The 21,596-nt window shown below is 48.9% G+C and overlaps 1 protein-coding gene across 1 annotated transcript in view; it reads right to left on the bottom strand.

Moving 5' to 3' along the window:
- Positions 1-1,605, bottom strand: part of NINJ2 (ninjurin 2) — a 39,798-nt gene extending 38,193 nt beyond the window's left edge. The window contains exon 1 of the mRNA XM_008577728.1: positions 1,538-1,605. Within this exon, the coding sequence (XP_008575950.1) occupies positions 1,538-1,597 (60 nt within the window). The 5' untranslated portion in view covers positions 1,598-1,605. The remainder of the gene's footprint in view (positions 1-1,537) is intronic.
- Positions 1,606-21,596: the final 19,991 nt, after the last annotated feature.

The raw sequence follows: 21,596 nt of genomic DNA, 5'->3' as shown, positions 1-21,596 counted from the left end.
TGACACTGTGATAATCCTTAAGTCCCTACCAAAAAGAGAGCAGCACCCCAGCCCTTCAAGAATTTATACTATAGAGCCTTCTAAAATATCTATAGGAATCCTATCCTATTCGGTAATAACAAACGCTACCATCATCAAATGGCTGTCCTTGTGAAGGCTGACCACAGTTATGAACTCTATAGCCACCACTACAGCAATAAAAGCCAAACGTTCACCTCAAATAGTAGCAAACAATAATTAACCATCTGCCAGGCACTTTCCTAAGTACATTATTTTATCTTATTTAATTCTCGCAACAACTTCATGAGGTTAAATACAATTTCAATTCCCATTTACAGATGAGAATGCTGAGGTATAATGAGATTAAATGAGGTCACTTGGCTGGTAAATGGCAGAACTAGGATCCAAATCCAGGTAGTCTGGTCCCTGCTCTTTAACCATTGTGCTCAAACCATGGCACAGGAGCGGCTTGGTAGACGAGGCGTCGCAACAGCTCTTGCTAACTAATCTCATTCCAGCTTTAACAGGCTGATTCCAGCCATGCAACTCAGGCAATACAGCGGGGTGCAGGAACTAGAGGTGTCAGAGGTAAAAGATCTGGATTCTACTCCTCGTGCTGCCACTTAGAAAGAAAGGACACTAATGTGGAGTAAATGCAGAGCACGTGTCAGGTCTCAGGCATTTTTCCAGGTTTAATCTTCCCAGCTAGGCTGTGTGACCTTAGGCAGGTCACTGTCCCTCACTGGGCCTGTTTCCTCACATATAAAGTGGGTCAGGTGATTTCAGGGTGTTTCTTTTTTTTTTTTCTTTTCTTTTTTCATCTAAGAAAAACAGAAAACAGGACAGTTGTTTTTAATTCAATTTAGACAACACTGACTGAAGAGTTACTGCATGCACAAGGTGCTGCACCAGGCGCCACAGGGGCCACAGAGAGGAATAAACACAAGGCTTACAGCCCAAGTCTCTTTTCTATTTTGTAAACTCTTTTGAGTCAAGCAAGGCATTATTATCCCTTTTTTTTAAAATGCAGAAATGATGTTTGAACATAGAAGTTCACACAGCTCAGTTGTAGCCAGAGTGTGACCCTGAGTTGACACTTACCCTGCGGCTCTTTCTGCTCCCAACTCTCCTACCTCATCTTGACATCACTGTGACTAAGAGCTACAAAGTCCACGTTGAGTTCGTAACTTCCCAGTCATTTGGTACCACCCTTCTGCCTTCCCCAACCTGACACACACACATGCACACGCAAGCACACAGCTCTGGACAAAGAATCAATGCTGCTAAGTAAGTGAAAGCAGCCACTCTGGACGTCCTCCTCTCTTGCCTGCAGCCCACAGCCCAGACCCTGGTGCTGAGATGCTGGAGGCACTGTGGGTGAAGGCACAGTGACCATATGCATCGGGACTCATTAGCCCATCCACTGACTTGGAACCAAGTAATTACTGGGGAACAGGCAGCCTTCAGCTCCAGAGAAGGCCTGTCTGGTGGCTGAGAGGAAGGGTTCAGCGAGCCTTCTGTCAGTCACACCTCCTACCTCAGTGGGTTCCTCTGCAGCAGCCAGGTCTGTGCCCTGCACACAGTGGGCGCTCAACATAGCTGTACTGGTGGATTAGCTGCTCTGCACGTCTCTGCCCAGCACAGCCACAGGTTGGGGTTGCTAGGCAGAAACACAATATGTGGGTCTGGAGTCTGAAGGAAATGACTTCAACTCCCTCTTGGTTAGCAGAACTGGGCTAAACTAGACTAGGACTAGGAGAACATACAGCACTGAACATCTACTTTTAAAGAGCGCTGTGTTATCAAATTCACTTCTGCAATCTGTCCCGAGAACTTCCTTTTCTGTGCCCTGTCAGTATAGGGGAAGAGGCAAGTCATCCCCATGCCTTTCTCTAAGGGGTGTGAGAGTGCACAGATGTCAGAAATCATTTAGTAGAAGCTCCTCCTGGGCACGTCTTCTGAAGTATTTCCATGCAGATGCTCTTCTCAAGCCCACCACATCTCTTCCTTGGCAATAATCTGCTCCCAAGGCGACAGTGAGAAGAGACAAAACTCCTAGAGTTTCCAGGAACCAAGGCCACTATTGCTGATTGCAGGAGGTTGTCCCTCACTATCTATTTGACCTTCTTGCGATAGCAGAATTTTGAACTGGATGCATGACCACCTAGCTAGAATCAACATTTTCCAGTCTCTCCTGCAATATGGCCATATGGCCAAGGTCTGGCTAATGAGAACTTAGCAGGAACAATTGTGCCCTTAGAAGGAAGTCACATGCCTTCTGCATCCTTTACTTCCCTCTTTCCCTGGCTGGTGAGTAAACTTTGTGGTGTTCCATCTCCAGCCATGTGTCTAAGGCAAATATTGTAAGAACAGTGCCACAAGCTAGAAGGAGCTGGGGTCCCTAACACTGTGGAGCTACCGTATTATCCCAGGACTGTTTGCATTCAGACTGTTATACGCAGGAGAGAAATAAACTTCCATTTTGTCTAAGCTGTGATTATTTAGTGCCTTGTTATAGCAGTCAAACTCGTACTCTAATACAACACATTTCGGGGCGTCAGGGTAGTCACACCTAGGAGGTAGCCTAGTGACATTATATTTGGTCTATGGATGCCTGCTCATTTGGCCATGGCTGAGTAGATGAGGGGTAGGTGTCCCATCTAAGCAGGGCCAATCAGATTCTCTCTCCCATGAATTAGGAAATGAGATTCAGTGCTGCTATTCAACCTGTACTGATTACATGAACCGAGATTCACAGGGAGAAGCAGAAGTCGGAGGCCAGGCAGCCCTGGAGAGGCAGAGAGAGAGGAGCTGCCTGGGTTTGTTTGGGCTTCCTATAGAACTAGGAAAGTTCTGCTCCAGGCCCTTGTATGGCCTCCCTGATCTCTTGCCTGTGGTTCTTGGGAGAGACCCTGATTCCTTATAATAAGCTATTTGGGGTTTTGTTGTTGTTGTTGTTTGTTTATTTTTAAAAAGATGACTGGTAAGGGGACCTTAACCCTTGACTTGGGGTTGTCAGCACCACGCTCTCCCAAGTGAGCTAACCGGCCATCCCTATATAGGGATCCAAACCCGTGGCCTTGGTGTTATCAGCACCACACTCTCCCGAGTGAGCCACAGGCTGGCCCGTTATTTTTTGGTTTTAGATGCTTTAGGTTTACTTCTGTTATCTGTAACCAAAAGCACCTAAGTCTCTTCTGTTCCTGGTAAAGATCTGTGCATCCTTCCAAGCCAGGGGACCCACGCGTCCGCAGCACCCTCTTGGCGCACTGGATCCTTTCCCTCACTGCAGTGGTAGGAGGATCGGAGGAGAACCAGATAGACTGATAGATTGATTGCCTGACTGATTGGTTGGTGGATCAATCCAGGTATTTTCCAACGGACACCAAGCAGGCCTCATGGAATCACAGAATCAGGGGTAAAAGGGACAGAAGGCCTCAGGCAAAGCATGGCCAAGGCAAGGTTTAGTGACGTGCCCAAAGCCACAAAGGTCAATGGCAGAGTTTGGACTGGATCCCTGGCCTAGGGTCCCCAGGCTCGGTGCTGCTCCTTCCATCCCTGGCTGGCCTGATTTGGGGGGTGCTCTGACATGCCAGGAATAGCTCCCATATGCTAATGACAGCTATGTCAAACCTACTATTTCTGTGGCTTCTAGGAAAAATGCAAACTTATTCTTTCTCCTTTTTCTGAATCTTTCTCTCTCATTTAATCTATATTTTTTTTATGTATTTTAGAATAAAGACTAAATGGCTTTTCTTTATGGAAGGAATAATTACTGTCCCTCCGTCACGTGTCAGGCTCTGTGCATGCCACTGGGCTGTCTCATTTAAACCCTACAAGAACCCATTTTCCAGGAGAGGAAAGCAAGGTTGGGAACCCAGGACACATGGCTGTAAGAATGGTACTGGGGAGGGACCCGGCTGGTCTGGCTGGTCCCCGGTATCTTCTGCATGACATCGCACGGCCTCGCCGAGAAGATTCGTCCTCATTGATTGTTTTTGCCCTTACTTTCCAGCCTTCTCCATGGGCATCTGCTCAGCGGGGCTTGGTTTGGTCCATCGGTGCTGGGCCGTGGGACGCAGGGGCCATGGCGTGTGCCTTGCAGTGCCCACGGGAGGCTCAGCAGGTGGCACTCTTGTTGCCTCCTCTGGGCCTGTCCTCGCTCCCTCTCTCTTCCTCCCCCTGCGTCTCCCACTTGCCTCTGACCACGGCTCGATCCTCCATCCCCAGACATTGTTTAGGGCCTGTGCCCTGCCATGGCTCCTGCCTCCCTCTTATCCTCAACCACGGGCGTGCTCCTGTCCTCCTGAGCGCTGCCTGTCCGGGAAGTCGTCCAGGTCACGCGCTGTTTTACTCAGAGAGGGAAACAAAGGCCTCACAGCGCAGGGCGCAGCCGCCTGTGTCTGGAACTGTGTCTGCACCCAGCGCTGGTGTCTGTCGAGCTCGGGCACCCAGTGGCCTGAGGGCAGGACTGTGTCTTCACACGCCGTGGCGCGCCCCAGCAGCGCTTGGTGGAAAACAACAGCTGTCACGCAGACAAGGACACCGCCTGGCTGGGGGCTGTGGTCCCGAGCTCGGAGGACGTAGTTTGAGGTCTGACCTCTTGCATTTAGCACGCCATGTCCCTGACACCACCCACAGAGGCCACATAGGGACTCCAGGAGGATTCTGCACTCCCACAGTCGCTCTGAAGAATCGGGGTGAGCGGTTTGTGTGAACGTGAAGTGCGGGAGGTGGGGCAGGGAGGACCCGCTCTGATTTCACTGTGCATTATACAAATGATAAGCTATAATTATCTCCCACATCGGATAAATGAGTAATTCTCAAAGGAGAGATGAAGGCCCAATTAGGAAGAGACATCAGAATCTCAGAGATCAGGGTGGTAAGTGGGAACACTTTATGCATATCCAAAGGAGCATGATTTTTTGAAAGAACTGACTCTGCCCTTGCAAAGGCTATACCTGCTTCATTCTTTTCTCTACAGGACAAAATTCTACTTACCCTTCAAAGCCCAGCCCAGCTGTCGCAGCCCTTGAGAAGCCATCCTCAGCCCCCACAGGCTGAACGTAACCCTCTTTCTCAGTTCTCCCCGAACATTTGGTTCATTACACGTGCACAGCACATGCCACGGGGCGTCACAGAAGGCCACGTGTAAGACCGTTGCCCTGTGGGCTGCCCGTTCCCAGGGGACAGGAAATGTGCCTCACACGACTTCACATGCCCATGTCAGAGAAGACCCTGCTGATTGGCAGACACGTGCTGCTGATGTAGGAAGTGTGTGGGGAGAAGGGGACAAGGAAAAACTGAGGAGTCTTCTCTGAGATAGGACACACACTATGGGGGGTTACCTAGGGTAAGGGCTACAGAAAGGAGGACTTTTTTGGGTGGGGGCAGGGGGTTGGCTGGCTGGTACAGGGATGTGAACCCTTGACCTTGCTTGGTATTACAACACCACGCTCTGACCAACTGAGCTGATCAGCCAGCCAGCCCTAGAAAGGAGTACTTTCAATGGGCCAGAGGTAAACTGGTTAGAAAGACTAATGAGAGTCTGCTGGGGCAGAGGAAGTTCTCGGGAAGGTAAAGGACTGGTTCAAGGGAATTTCTGAGTATGAAAAACTGGGACCGTGTCGCCATTCCAATTGGTCATGTGGACTAGATTTGGAGACAAAGTCCTACAACAGGAAGACTTGTACTTCTCCAGGAACAGAAGCTAGAGGGGGAAAGAAGGAAGGAAAGGCAGTGACAAAACCCGATGATCGTTGGGACTAACTCCATCCAGCTGCACTGAGTAACCAGACCGTGTACCTACAAGCTACTGATCCCCGTGTGGTTTACATCTTACGAGCTCTTGCACTCTGCTGATTATGGACTGCATGAAAGAGAGAAGTGTGTGTAGGACCACTGGCTTGGTCTTAGGAGGCCGGAAGCCCGGATCCTTGGGTGGTGGCTGTACGAATTATTTGGGAATGAAATGCCACATGTGTGTGCTGTTCGTCACCGTGAAAAATGTGATTGCTCTGGTTCCAGGGACAATGACAATGGCAATGACAGTGTTACAGGTTGCACGGCATCACCAGGAACAACACTCCCACACCCTCTCCAAATAGGAAAGAGGCCAAGATGCCAAGAACAGGGACTTGGAGACTACAAAATCGGCCTAGCCACCAATTTATAAATTAGAAGCGAGACTTCTGAGTGGTGCAAGGAAACCGGATACTGCTCTCTTTTCTCGTACCCTTAAAATGTGTTCAAAATGGAACACCCTTCTATATAGTAGGCTCTTCCATGACCTAATTCTGAAGGCAAGAATCCCTAGTAAGCCAATAAAGGATCAAAAGTTCCTGGGTGCCTTCCTGGGCACGTACAAAGCTAGAATTGCCTCCATTTCATTAAAAGAGAGTGGCCACCCCTGTTCTTGTCCCAGGTCCCCTATCCTAAGCAAGTTTGTTGTAGTGAAGCCTAGTGCATGCTAAGAGGATACCAGAAGAAAGACATGGGGTGAGAGCACATAGCGTTCCTGACAAAGGCTTCTCAGGTTTCTCCCCATGCAATTAAAGCCTGGCCAGTGCTGAGAGCCTTCCTTCCAGTGCCTGTCTCCGTGCCCGTCGCCCGAGCATTCCTTCTGCCTTCAGACCTGTTTTTACAAGCGGCCTGGCCAAAGCATGACAATTTACCTCCCCTTCTTCCTGGGCTTATAATTAGGGGTGTCTGTGAAGCTCTCAAGCTCCGGGGATAAAAGGCCCAGCCTGGCCCCATGCCTTTTCTCACGGTTCCCTGAGCTCCCATGAATGGTTACTGCAGCCAAGGCCCACCCAGCCAAGGGCTCAGCTGGGCTCAGGTCCTCGGTCCCCACAGTGCTGCATGTGTTATGTCTCTCTGCTCACACCCCAGGACGTTCTGATTTCCTCTCCTCAGCTCACTGTTTAGCTACAGAGGCTGGGCAACCTCTGTGGGCAGCAGGGTCAATGCCCTGTGTTCTAGGAAAGGACTTCCTCTTCACAAATCGATCTCAAGTCACCTGCTCTCTAGAGGTGTGGATCACCCCAAAGCCTGGGCCTTCACCATGACACCTGGTTCCATGTGACAGAAGGTTGCTCTGTCTATGGGCAGTGCCAGGTCCATGCGCAGCTCCACACGGAGGCAGTGCTGTGCACTGGCCAGGAGTGCTGGCTTCGGGGCCACCCTCCCTGTGTGTGAACCCTGGGCCTGCCACCTGCTATCCCTGTGACTTTGATCTTTACCCTCAGTAAAATGAAATTCAGGATAATTCCCATCCTACAGAGATGTGAGGATTAAATGTATCATTTGTTTCAAGGCCTGGCATTTGGTAAATGCAAGCTAAGTGGTTTTATTTTCCGTGCAAGGTTGTCCGCTATGGCTCCAGAGTCATCCTGTGGATTCAGATCAGCAAATCTTCCCAGAAAGCCAAAACAAATAGCTTCCCATGCCTCATCCAGTACCTTTCCTGTCTCAGAGCGGCTGCACTTGCTGAGGGCCAGGGCAGTACATAACGTCACAGAACAGGTGCCCGGCGTTCACCTGGTTGACCTGTCCAGACGGGGCCATGCTGTGGGGATGAAGGTCTTCTTTCACCTTCTTAAGGATCACCTTGTTTTCCTTTGCTCAGTTGGAAGTGATCGCACAGGGCGCCTTGGTTGCCACACTCAAAGTGCTTTCCCAGTTTCTAGAGAGAAGAATCACGCCTGGCCACTTTCTAGTACAGCATGGCCTGCGAGAATCAGAGCCTGGGGCATGCGGAGACCCTGAGCCCCCTCTCCTTCCCACTGTCCGCCTTCACCGCTGCCATTGCTATGTGGGGGCCTGGTCTTCAGGAGGGAAACTCAGAGCCTTCGTTCCTCATCCTGCCTAGCTCTGAACAAGAGCTGAGGAGTGAGAAAAGGAAGGAAAGGAGCCAAACAAAGACAGCACTTTTCTCTTTACCTTGGCCTTGACTGGTCAAGAAGCCCACCTCTCTCAACTCCCTCTCACCCACAAAAACTACCAGGAGAGAGAACAAAGCAGCCTGGAATGGCCCAGCATCCTCTTCCCTCACCACCTCCTCTGCTTTTCCCAGCTCTTATGGGAGGGATAGAACAGGTGCTGCAGGGTCCCTTCAAAATACCCCCAAGCTCTTGGTCCACAGACCAAGTTCGCATAATATTCGAATGTTATCAAGATTGGTCCTTCAGATGCTCATACTGAGCTCTCTCATGGCAAAGTAGGTGGCCTTGAAAGGATGCGCATTCGTTCCTGGCATCTAAGTCCCTACAGTTTCTGTTTAGGACATAGTACATTCCCTCCCAGCTTTATCATTCTGGTTGGGCAACTTGGGTAAGGCACCTTAAGATCAGTTTATCTGGTCTGTAAAATAGGAATAATAATCCCTGTCTTCTACATAAGGTTGTCACGAGGACTTTAAAATTATATAGTAGATGTAAAATCATTTCATAAACTATAAATAACAAGTAAAAATTTAAGATATTATTATAGTTATTAGAGTTATTCAGTGAATAATAATACTCTGGTAGTCTGAAAAGGACAACGCACTCTCCGAAGGTGACCAGGGGAGAATCTGATTTATTGACTTAATGTCACACTGCCCCTCTGACCTCTTCTGAAGTCTTCTAGGGTGCCAGACCACAGCAACCCTGTTCTTTCTTTTTTTTTGTTTTCCCCTTTTTTGTCTTTTTTCGTGACCGGCATCGGATCGCAACCCTCAGTGTTGCACCCGTACCGGACCGGGACCGGCAACAGGATCGCAACCCTCGGTGTTGCTCCCGCACCTCGCTCAGCCAGTGAGCGGCCAATCTGTACGTGGGATCCGAACCCTCGGCGGGAGCGCTGCCGCGCTTCCCAAGCGGCGCACTGTAGCAGTGCGTCACTGGGCCGGCCCCAACCCTGTTCTTTCAATAGTCTGTTCTGACTACCTGAACCTGCAGGAACTACTGGTCGGACAATGCCAGGGTTCAGCCCTGACTGCGGTGTGTAGTTAAAAGTCATGTGGGAAGTCAGCAGTGAGGGGGGGATGTGGTGGGGGGAGTGTTGAGGAAGCCATGTGCTGTTCTGGAACCCCAGAGGGGTGTTAGGACTATGGGATGTTAGTGCAGGAAGGAACTTAGTGATCTGCTGGGCCCAATCCCTCCACTTTACAGATGAAGGAACTAAGGTTCAGAGAAGCGCATAACTCCAGAGTCCCAGCAGGCTTCAGTTAGCCATCTGGGTTGACCAAGTGAAGGTCAGCTGGCCGGCACTGTGGCCCAGATGCCTGCTCAATCACGATGCCAGAGCTTTGGGCTGCAGGGAGACTGCAGTGTTGAATTAGGAGCTGAACTGCCTCTTACCATAGACTTTCTGTCTCAGTCTGCAGAGAAAAGGAGGCCCTTAGCCTCCCAGGGTAGCAAAAGGCAAACACACGGGCTAACAGGAGCCCTTGAGAAAGTGACCAGAGTAGAGGCGAACATTGCAAACACCCTCGTCCCTCTCTAGTTTTAGCCCTTCACCTGGACACAGATGGTTTCGAAAGGCTGAGCTGCCGAAGCCCTGAAGAACTGGCCTCTTGGAGTGCTCAGAGCCCTGCCCAGGTGCAGAAAAACTGGTCTTGTGTCTTCCAGGCAGAGCTGCATGGGCCCCAACAGACAAGAGATTCTCAGAAAGCTCAGGCTTATTTCTGACTGGGCAGCTCAAACAAATCCCAGCACTTTGAAAGGTCTCTAGCCTCATGGGGAATTAGGCAGGGAGTGGGGGCCAGCAACTTCTGAGGGGAGCAGTGGCCAGACTGAATGGTCCAGGAGGGAGGAAATTCAGCAGGTACTTATGAGGTCCGTCCTCATGTGATGGCGCTTGGGGTAGGGGACAGAGAGTGCGGGTGAGAGTTGGCCTCTGCTTGCACGGAGCCGGTGGGGATATAGGACTCTCTTACACCAATCAAGAGAGAAAAGGCTGAAGCTCTGTTAAGGCCAGAGAGAAAAGGTGTGGACTCACATGGTGCTGAAGGGCTTTGTGGAGGAGGGAGCTCTCACATGGGCCTGTACTGGTTAGTTAGCGGGTGAGTTGGGAGGGAGTGATTTAGGCTGGAAAAAGCCTGAGCAGAGGCAGGAATGACCATTGAAACACACACTTTCCAGCCTCCTCTGTACACAGGTGGTGAGCTAGAGGTTTAAAGAATATTCTGCCCTCTATGATCTGTTTATTGCCTGTGGCATCCTCCTGGGCCCCTGGAAGATGCAGCAGGGATGCTTTTTGCTGCAGACAAAGTCTCCTGGAAGAGAGGGGTCTGCACGTTACTGGGAGCTACGGCTGAGTTTATAACGACTCCTTGGGTAAAGTGGTGGCAAAGTAACTTAGTTCTAGAGAGGTAGGAGAATCTTGAGCCCAGTCAGCCTTGCATAGAGCAGTATTGCACGGGGCCACCTCCTCAGACTGTGGACTTAGACTTGGCTTTGAATCCTATCTCTAAAGCCTTTAGTAACTCTGTGACATTGTCATCAACCTCTCTAAGCTTTAGTTTCCTCATCTGTAAAGTGAGGATGACAGTCATCCTTAACTGGCAGGGTTAGAGTAAGGACTAAACACGGTAGGCTTAACCCGTGGCGTGGCACACTCAGCCCACGGCAGTGTGTCATAGCTTTGTGTTCTGAGCTGTCACCAGGCCTGGTGGTGCATGGTTGACCCTCTTGTCTGATTGTTTCCAGACCAGGAAAACCCTAGAGAGTCCTTTCTTCCCTCGGTGCCCTTTGGACACCTTTAGTGAGAGGGCAGTGCAGGAGGTGTGGGTGTGGGAGACGGGGTGTCCATTCTACAGCTGCATGGGCACCCTGCAAAAAGCCCAGGAGACAGTCAAGAGACTTGGGTCTGGAGAGGCCTCCACCCCATCTCACCAGGAGTTTCACTTTTCTAGACCACAGTTTCCTCATCTACAAAGTGAAGATCTTAAATTACACCAGCGATTCCCACTTTGTGGGAAGGAGAGGTACACTCACAGTATGGGATTCCTGAATCCAGACACACACCAAGTACTGCCTATAGACCAAATAAATAGTGCATCTCACACATTGATGCTGGGCTATTTATAAAATATGCAGAGACACTGCTATAATTCATCAGCATGCAGTTTTTCACTTACGGATGCTAAAGGTACAATTACAACTACCTGGAGGAATCTGAAAGTGGTTTTGAAGTTTTAAAGAGGTACTCATGCTTGAAAAATTCGGTCCCCACTGGATCAGATGTAGGGCCTACTCAACCTTCCCTGGACCATGGCTCCTAATTTCAACCTAACAAATAAGCACCCTCCCCTCTGGCCTCAGTTTCTCATTGCATAAATAGCAGCTGCTCAAGTAGGTTCCCTGTAGCAGTAAAGACGAAATGGAAGGAGGAAGGACAGGTAAGAAAAGGTAGCACCTGGAGAGAGGAAGGCAACTTTTATAAGAAAATCTGGGAGGGACATCCTCTGGATTCTATCTGTTTCAAGGTCTTTTTAAAAAGTGGCCGTCACTTCCCTGTATTTGTCATTGTTTCCCACTGCACGCATGTCTGCAGCACAGGGGAAATGGGAGGGGTTGGAATGTCCTCCAAATTCCCGTGACACCCAGTTCCCACCTTCGTCCTCTGGAAAAATGTGTTTTGTTTTGTTTAACTTTTCAGGAGGTCACAAACCCTTTCAAAATCTGATAAAGATTATGGACCCTCACCCTTAACCCCCAATACCCCACCCCCAAATGCAGCCATAAATACATATACATGGGTAATTTTTCACATAATTTCACCACTCCCTGTATTCACATGGACCTCCCTGGGGGTTTATGGACCTTGGGTTAGGAAATCCTGTTCTCGTGAGTTGCTTTTAATAAGTTTACATTTACCTTCTCTTAGTTTTCCACAGATCCAAGCTCTACAAGTCCCATGGGACTTGTAATGGGGCCTCTAAGTGTCCTATTTCCCAAACTGCTCTTGCAGGCTTCTTAGATTTTGGAAGGCTACATGCTGTAAGGTGGGGCACTGCAAAGGCAGACTCGCCCGAAGGCCAGTCTGGGAAGCTGGTGTCAGCTGAATGGAACCAGCATAGGGGCTCGGGAACAGAGCCCATCTAAGAGTCAAGAATGTCTCCTGACAGTGCTATTTTTATGAGTTTCTATCCTAGGAATGGTGAGGCTGCAGACCTGCAGTCCTTGAAATGGAAAGCTGCTCCCATCTTCGAGAAGACTCTGCCAGCTCCCGCTCCTCCTCCCACCCACCCACTGGTGCAGCTCTCCCGTCACCTCAGATCCTGCATGAAGACACCTTTTCCGAGGTCTCATCCTCCTGCTGAGGCATGTTAAGTAAAAATCACTGGAAGCCGTTCTTTTGGACTAAGTTACTGCAGTAGGCCCCAACAAACCAGACTAAAAGACCAAGTGGAATCACCTCTACCGAGTTCCACATCACTTAGGTCATGGTCAGGAGAAAAAGATAACAGTCCCGTTTAAATCTTCAATAGGTGTGATAATGAAGTTCCCTCTGCTTCAGTCTTATACAAGAGACAGCCTGAAGTCACCTGGTGTTAACTAATTAGTTATTTTTCTATTATTCTGTCTCCTTGCCCCCACCTTATACAGAAAGTTACTTTGAAATGACAATCTGCCTTCTGTTCTTTGCTTCTGCTTTCTTCAGACTTTTCTGTCTATAAAGCCTGTGTCATTTGCAATCAACTTTGGAGCATTTCTCTGACTGTGTCAGATGGTTTTTCCCAGGGTCGATCTTCACGTTTGGCTCCCAATAAACTTTATCAATTTTTTTTTTCCTTTTTGTCTTTTTTACTGACCGGTAACGGGATCGCAACCCTCGGTGTCGCGCCCGCACCGCGCTCAGCCAGTGAGCGGGAACCGGTCTCCACATGGGAACCGGTCTCCACATGGGATCCGAACCCTCGGCGGGAGCGCTGCTGCGCTCCCAGCACCGCACTCTCCCGAGTGCGCTACGGGCTCGGCCCATCAATTTTTTTTTAAAGATGACCGGTAAGGGGATCTCAACCCTTGGCTTGGTGTTGTCAACACCACGCTCAGCTAGTGAGCCAACCGGCCATCCCTATATAGGATCCGAACCCGTGGCCTTGGTGTTATCAGCACTGCACTCTCCCGAGTGAGCCACGGGCCGGCCCCCCAATAAACTTTACAAAATTGTTTCTGCTTCAATAGCCTGAAATTCTCAGTCAATAGGCAGCCTGCTCAGCCTTCTCAGTGCTGAGTCCCTGAGTGAACCAGCCAAAATCAGGGAAGATTTGTTTGCATCCACACAAAACTTCACTCTGCTTGTCATTCAAACTCTGAATCTAAAAGCCCAGGGCTTATTTGCCAACCTGAGCCCATGCTCAGCTGGCGCAAGAACATCTACCTTTGGACTTAGTTCACATCCAGCGTGTGCCCTGGGATAAGTGAGAGGACGATAGGTCCAGAGGGGCTCAGGGGAAAACCAGCAGGTCCCCCAGGGACAGTCCAGGCTGCTAGGCTTGCCTAGGGTGCCACAGTTTGCACCAGGCAAGGGAGGTAAATTCCTCAAATACCTGGATGCTGGGCAGTATTTCAAAGAATGAGATTTATTTCTATTACAGCCCTTCCTCTACCCCCACCCTGAACTATTTGTCCCATCCTTTTCCTCTACAATGTACTATGCACATGACCCATTGTTCTCTATAATCTTAGCCTTCTGGGTTTGATTGCATCTGTCTGGCTTTCTTGGACCCTGAACCTGCGGTTGTCCAGATGTCCTTACAGGTTGTACAAAGGTGAACCCTCCGAAGGAAGACTGGCAAGGCAGGACCCTGCACATTCAAATCCCTGTGCTTTAGTATTTTATTTCTGATTTTTGATATTAGTTTATGCCATATTTATGGAGTTCTAGTTGGGTTAGGATACATGGGGGGATATATGGGGGACATGGAGGGATATAAAGATGTACTAGGATACTGGGATACGGAAAAACATGTAAATGAATAAATAACATTTGGATTCTGCTCTCAAGGAGCTTGCTGTCTAGTAGAGGAAACAAGACATAGACATAAACCACAATAGATGGAAAGAAATTTATATATATATGTTTTATGTATATATACACATTTATATATATATATTTGCTCTAGCTTAGTAACTGTCATGTAGCAAGTGACATTTAAGCTGGGCACTTAAGGATGGGGAAGAGTTGGAGAGATGAGGATGAGGAAAGGCATGGACAGAGGCCTGGCAGCAGCAGGTGGGCCTCATGCAGAATGGCAGGTAGTCCTGTTTGGCAAGAATACAGGGAAGGGGAGCAGAGAGCAAGAAGATGGAAAGCCAGGGTGGAGCAGGCCAGTGCAGGACCTTAAATGTCAGGCTGCAGAGTAATCTGAGGGCACTGGCCAGTTAGCTTGGTTGGTTAGAGCACAGCCTTATACTACCAAGGTCTGGATCCCCATACCAGCCACCCGCCAAAAAAAAAGAAAAGAAAGAGTAGTTTGGGGGACTGGCCAGTTCTCAGGTGGTTAGAGTGTGGTGCTGATAACACCAAGATTCAGGGTTCGATCCCTGTACAAGCCAGCCAAAAATAAAAAATAAAATAAAAAGAGTAGTTTGGGATTTTTACAGGGATCACTGAAGGTTTTTGAGCCTAAGAGTTCATGATGATCATAGCTGCATCTTAGAAAGATTAATGCGGTACTTCTGTGGAGGCCAGGCTGGAGAAAAAGTTAAAAAAAATGAATTGGGTGTTGGCAGTGAGAAGCATCATTAGAAGAGGGGCCTGCTATAGGAGCCTTTTCCAGCAAACTAGTTCTGGTCAACTAAGCCGAGAGTGACCTTGACCTCTGTTTTCAATGGTCCTTACTGTCTGGATCTCTCATGGGCAGCCAGACAGTATCACCATTAGGTCTGACTTTGAGGTCAAATGAACCCAGGTTAGAACGATCTATCATAAGTAAAATGGGATAATGATATCCAGATTTGTTATAAAGATTAAATGAGATAAAGTCTATTAAAACACTTAGCACAGAGGCAACAGGCAGGCAATCCACAAGCTGTTGACAGGTATGTATAGAATTAGAATCATCTCCCACGAGATTATAAATTGCTGGACGGCAGGAAGCCGGCTAATTTTTTGCCTCCTTCTCAGTGCTTACACAGCTTCTTGTACCAAGTGGGCAATCGATGACTATGAAAGAAATAGATAACAGGACAGATGAGTGATCGGGCTGTAAGATTTTCATTAAATTTAGGATGAAGAAGTGATCTTTGAATGAAGACTGATATTTTCCTGCTCAAAGTGCTTGCTGTTCTCCGAAGTCACTCACTGTAACTTGGCAAACTGAGGGATAGGCTGAGTCTGTCCTCAAGACAGGACATAAAGTCACAGAACTGGGCAATGATGTGGACTCACTGGTCCTGGTGAGCATTAATCTGAAGTCACTAAGGCCTCTGGGCCTGTTCCTAACGGGCCTCTGTCCGCCTTGTGAGGAGGTATTCATATAAAGCCCTCCTAATATCTAGTTGGCTGCCTTTATGGTATCCTTGGCCTAGGCCTGGAGAAAAGGCTAGGTTAGCAAGGAGGCAGTGTGAGCTAAGAGTTAGTACACAGCAGCGTTTGGGCCCTGGGCTCCTACTCTCTTTTCCCAATTCTATTGTCCAGAACTAAGATACCCTGGGCAATCCCTTCCCCGTCTCTGTTGCAGGGTCTGCTGATCCAGACACCCCAGATTGTTGACTGAGTACTTCCTATCCACCAGTGCCTCCTACCCACGAAGGCAGTGGTGCTCTGAGTGCTGCAGGGCCGGGGTGCGGGGGATGAGACGGGTGTGTGACTTCAAAGAGCTTCACTCTAGCTGTACAGGAAAGTGAAACACAGGGAAATAGGGTGCTGTGGTTACCGGTATAGACAACGGAGTCAGGTGGCCTGGCTCAAACACTGGCTTTCTCTGTAGCTGACACTGGGCAATTGCTTAACCTTTTTGCACTTTAGTTTCCTTATCTCTTAAGCAGGAATAATAATAGTACTTACCCTACAGGGGTGCTATTAAGGGTTAAATAAAATAACTTCTGAAAAGTGTTTAATACAGTACTGGTCCATAGCAAGCACCTGATAACTTTTCTTTATTATTATTAAAGCCAACCTGAAAAGCAACATATGGAAACAGGGAATTTTCCAGGCCATCCCTTTAGAATTTTGTTTCATCCATTTGGATTTTAAGCTTCTTGATAGAAGATCCTGTCCTACTTAAATAGACCCTCCAACACTCATCCTCAGTGCCTCTCAATCAAACAGGTACTCAAATATTTTTTGAGAATATAATTAAGTACATTTATAATTTCCAAATGAACGGAATAGATAACTAGGAAGCTTAGGACAGTGAGACTGGTGTGAGCTGAGCACTCAGGGAAAGCTTCATGGAGGAGGTGAGATTGAAGTGGACCTTGACAGACGTGGGTAGGGTTTGGATAGACAAAGCAAAGCAAGGAGAATTCTGATTATAAAAGCCTAGAATGGATTGGGGGTTCCCAAGAGTAGATGGTGGGGTCATGGCCATGGTGGTCACCACCACATGCACACTAAGGATGGCACCAGTGTGCCCAGAGCCTGGGCTCTGAGCCTGGGGCCAGGAAGACAGAGCCAGAGGTGAGGCCAGAATCATCTGGGACAGACTTTGGGCCCAGTGACAGGAGCCCATCAGCTGCTCCAGAGACCCTTGCCAAAATCTGAATGGGCAGGGCCAAGTTCTGTGTGTCCCCCTGGCTATGCTTTCACATCCCATGCCAGACAGGAGGCCTGGGGGTTAGAGGACTGGCCACAGGGACAGCCAACTGCTAAGCCAGGGAGCTGGAGTCCAAAGATCAAGGCCAAGTATGCAGAGGCCTGCTCAATCCCTCCACAGCTTTATTTGATCCCCAGGCTGAGGTGGAGAAGGGGCCACGTGTCACCGAGCCTGACAGACCTCTGTCATGACACCTTTTGACATGTGAAAACGGGGTGTGGGTTTCCCCCCTTTTTGGGTACTCTCTTCCCCTGCCAGGGGGTGGGAACCAGGCCTCTCCTTTCCACTGTGTCCTCACAGCATCACGCACAGTGAGTGTGTGGCCCACAGTGGACGCTCTTCCTGTCCCCAGTGCAGATGACCAGCATGACTGTCAATAGCATCTCCTCATTTACAGACAGGGAAAGGAAAAAACCTAACCATGGTGACACTGTGTGGTGCGCCAGTCCCCATCCTACACACTCTTCATGTGTTAACTCATGTAATCCTCACAACGACCTGTGAGGGAGGGACTGTTATTATCCCCATTCTACATATGGGAAAACTGAGGCCTCAAGGTTGAAGAACTTGCCCAGCCAAGAGCACACGGTAGTGAGCAGGTCGCAGGACTAGCACTGGGGATTTGAGCCTAGGCAGTCCGGCTGCCCTGGCCGCCCTGCTGTGCTACCTGCAAGGAGGTAGACAGGGCTGGTGACGGAGGGCAGCGGGGTCACAGCCCAGGAATCCTGTCTTCCAGGTCCCTCCACACAATTAACCTACTCAAGCTTTCACGGACAGTCTCGGTGGGGAAAATGAGAATCTTTGGTCCCTGCTGTCCCTAAAGCCCACCTCAGTTCCTGTCCTCTGGTAACACCAAGTTAGCAGAGTGGAATTTTACCAAACCCTCCCAGGTTCCTTCCTCAGGAGACTGAGAATGCACTGGGGACTGCCTGCTTTCAAGGCAACTTTTTTTTTTCTTTTTAAAGAAAGTAGTAAACACCTGAAAATAGAATTTTTGAAACAAAGTGACTCTTCAGTCATAATTAGAGCCAGAGTGGGCCACTGCTTTCTATAAGCAGGAAAGCGGCTTCTAAATATAAGCCACAAAATGCAAGTCCCCAGGGAGGGAGCCCTCCCGCCCCATTCTGCTCCCTCCCTGCGAGGCTGTGGTGCGCACTCTGGGCCTCGTGGCCTTCTGGGGAGCCCAGCTCGGCCCTGTCCACGGACCCAACTGCGTGGGGGAGAAGGAAGGGGCCAGCTTTAAGCCTGATGCTCTGGAGGAGAAAGTGCTGCTTCTTAAATACAGGCAGAGATCAAGGGTGCTCTTGAAAAACATTTTTTTTTTCCTTTTTGTCTTTTTTACTGACCGGCAACGGGATCGCAACCCTCGGTGTTGCACCCGCACCGCGCTCAGCCAGTGAGCGGGAACCGGTCTGTATGTGGGATCCGAACCCTCGGCGGGAGCGCCACCGCACTCGCAAGCGGCGCACTCTCCAGTGCACCACCGGGCCGGCCCTTGAAAAACATTTTTAAATGCCTTGACTGTAGAGTGCGGTAGGAGTTTCGCCCTCAGGACCTGGAGAGGAAGAGGCAGAGGCAGTTAGAGAGTAAAGGGCTTGTGGGGGAGGACTCAGCAACAGCCCCTGTCATAGCCTTGGGACCAGGGACAGCCAGCTCATGTTCTATTTCTAACCCAATGCCAGGCACTTGAGTGCCGTACTCAACCTAGCAATTTGGAGACAGCAGTGGGTATGTATATAACAGAACAGGATGCTCTCTGGACGAAAATTCTGAAAGAAAACCAGAACGGAAGATGGCCCCCCACGCGTCTGCTAGACAGTCTCTGATGACTGCCTGGGATTGTTCCGGACCATGCACGGGCATTTGCGAGTTTACTCACCTGAGAGTCACCCCTACCTCCTGATCCCTGGGGTCAGAAATGGGAAATGCAAAGACTGTCCCTGTGTTGTGCGTGCGTGCGTGTGTGTGCGTGCGTGTGTGTGTGTGTGTGTGTGTGTGTGTGTGGTTTTTAAATCATTCTGAGCCACAATCCCCTTTCTTGCTCCTGACCCCATTTTCCATTAGGGGAAAGAGGAGAAAATGAAACAAAACCAAAATCAAAACACAAACACAGGTTTCCAGGGAACTTGATCTGAAATGCCTGGAAAGCTAGAATTAGGTATGAACAGGGTAGAACGCCTGATCTCTGCATTGCCTCTTAGGGAACTGAGCTTACTACAAGCCCTTGAAAATTAGAGACTTTTTACCACTTGAAAATTATTCCAGAATGGCATGCTGATGAGAAGATAATCAGATTGTGAGGAAGTCCAAAATATTTGGTAAAGATGTTCGAGTTTGGGGGAAGTAAAGCTGAAATAGCAATTTGTAAGTGGAACATTAGCAGGGAGTTGGCTGCAGAATTAGTCATAGATTGGAGGGACTTTGAGGGACAGGAAGAGGATGAAGGTTGAACTCAAGCTCAGGATTCAGTAATGCTGGGAGTCCTGTGTGCTCAGGGTCTAAAGTCCTAGCCAGTCCCAGACTGTCTAAGACATGACCAGTAAGTAGAATCAGAGACTCCATTCAGCAAAAGCAGAGGAAAACAAACCTCTTTTCTTTGTTTGTCCTGGTTGAAAACCAAACACGGTAGCCATTTGATGAAATTCCAATGTCAGGAGTGTCAGGCAGGAAAGGGAGGGTAGGACTTGCGGCCAGGTTCTGAGCACAGCGGAATCAGCCTGACGGCTCCTCACACGCCATTCTCTAGCACTGCAGGCTGGAATGTTCACGGGGTATCTGAGCATCTCCCCTGATTCTAGCCAACGGGACACTTCCTGCTTGCTCTCTCTTTCCTGTGACCCCAAAATGTCAATATTCCTGTCTGGGACTGAGCAGTTTGAACGGCTTGTGTGAGTCACAGGTCATTTTCAGCTGCTGTGGGAAAGCACTGAATGAAGAGTCAGTACTAGGAGGTCCCGATGAGGCTTAGCTCTAGGAGAATAGAGATGGCGGTGGGAGGCAGGGAAAGACTAAAGGTCAGCTGCAATGTCCCCCAGTTTTCATGCACCTTCATCAACACGACAAATTCTGGTTGATCTACTAATAGCTTTGGAAAACTTGACCTTTCGTAAAAACGAGGAAACGAAAATTATAGTCCTGCCTATAGCCTGGAAGCTTTGCAAACACGGCCAATAGCGAGGCAAGCTGGGGAGAGCGCCAGCCCAATCCAGAGCTGAGCGCGGAAGCGGCATGCCATTAGCACGAAAGGTTAGTGGCGGACTCAACTTGGGCAAGATCTCATGGGATCTTAGATCCAGTGGCTTTCTGACAGTAGATTCCAATCTGAAAGGTTGTGAAATACACCTCAGCCTGGCATTGGGCTTGGGGCAAAGATCTACTACTTTCCTTTCCAGGGAAGTCCTATGAGAATGTAATCAATTCCTGTCTTCTAATCTACCCTGCATGATAAGATCAACCTACCTAAAACAGTGCCCCACTCCTCCATTAAAACCACTAATCATGGGCCGGCCCGTGGCTCACTCGGGAGAGTGCGGTGCTGATAACACCAAGGCCCCGGGTTCGGATCCCATATAGGGATGGCCAGTTGCTCACTGGCTGAGCGTGGTGCTGACAACACCAAGTCAAGGGTTAAGATCCCCTTACCGGTCATCTTTTAAAAAAAAAAAAACACTAATCATGTCATTTAAGACCTTTTAAGGCTTTTCTACTGTCTTACTAAATCAAGTACACAGTCCTTTGCATGGTTATATAAAACCGCCTCTGCTTGGTTCATTGGAACACTTATTCTATTTTATAGTATGAAGTGTTTCCCGACTGTAGAATCACAATAAAGCCAAATGAGGTTTAAATTAAATTTGCTGTAGGGCCGGCCCAGTGGCTCACTCGGGAGAGTGCGGTGCTGATGGCACCAAGGCCCCGGGTTCGGATCCCATATAGGGATGGCCAGTTGCTCACTGGCTGAGCGTGGTGCTGACAACACCAAGTCAAGGGTTAAGATCCCCTTACCGGTCATCTTTTAAAAAAAAAAAAACACTAATCATGTCATTTAAGACCTTTTAAGGCTTTTCTACTGTCTTACTAAATCAAGTACACAGTCCTTTGCATGGTTATATAAAAATCTTCCATCCTTTATCGCCACCCCACCTGCCCCTGGTGCTCTGCCACACACACCCTCTGACCTAGTCAGCCTGGCCGTCACACTGTCCCCACATAGCTTACTCACTCTTGCTTTGCCTTTTCACACCCAGAATTCTTTGTCTTCACCCCAGAATCTGCATTCACTCTTCTTTAAACACCCCAAAAGACCCACCTTTGGAGATTTTGCCCATTATTTCAATTTTCGTCTCTCCATCTCCAAATAATTACCAAGTCATTTCTTGATATATATATTCCTCCCCAACTAGACTATGGATTTCATGTTACAGTGCCTCGCATAAGCTGTGCTCAGGAAATGACTGTGGATTCACTGCAGTTCTCCTCTACAAGTTAAAGGCTAAGCACACACGCAAATCAGTCTCCTCCAAGCCTGTAGGATTTCAAGACAACATGGCTTGGGTTCTCTAACTTTAGTAACACAGGGAGAAAATGCAGAGAATGGCTGTGCCTAAGATAGCAAGGAGGCAAGTTCAAGACAGAATAAAATGCTTGCGGGCCAGCCCGTGGCTCACTCGGTAGAGTGCAGTGCTGATAACACCAAGGCCATGGGTTCGGATCCCATATAGGGATGGCCGGTTGGCTCACTGGGTGAGCGTGGTGCTGACAACACCAAGTCAAGGGTTAAGATCCCCTGACCGGTCATCTTTAAAAAAAAAAAAAGAATAAAATGCTTGCCCAACCCGGATATTTT

This window comes from Galeopterus variegatus, unplaced genomic scaffold (assembly GCF_000696425.1).
Source record: "Galeopterus variegatus unplaced genomic scaffold, G_variegatus-3.0.2 Scaffold70, whole genome shotgun sequence".
Classification (NCBI taxonomy): Eukaryota; Metazoa; Chordata; class Mammalia; order Dermoptera; family Cynocephalidae; genus Galeopterus; species Galeopterus variegatus.
Note: the sequence above shows the minus strand (reverse complement) of the source record. Positions and strands in the feature narration are given on the sequence as shown.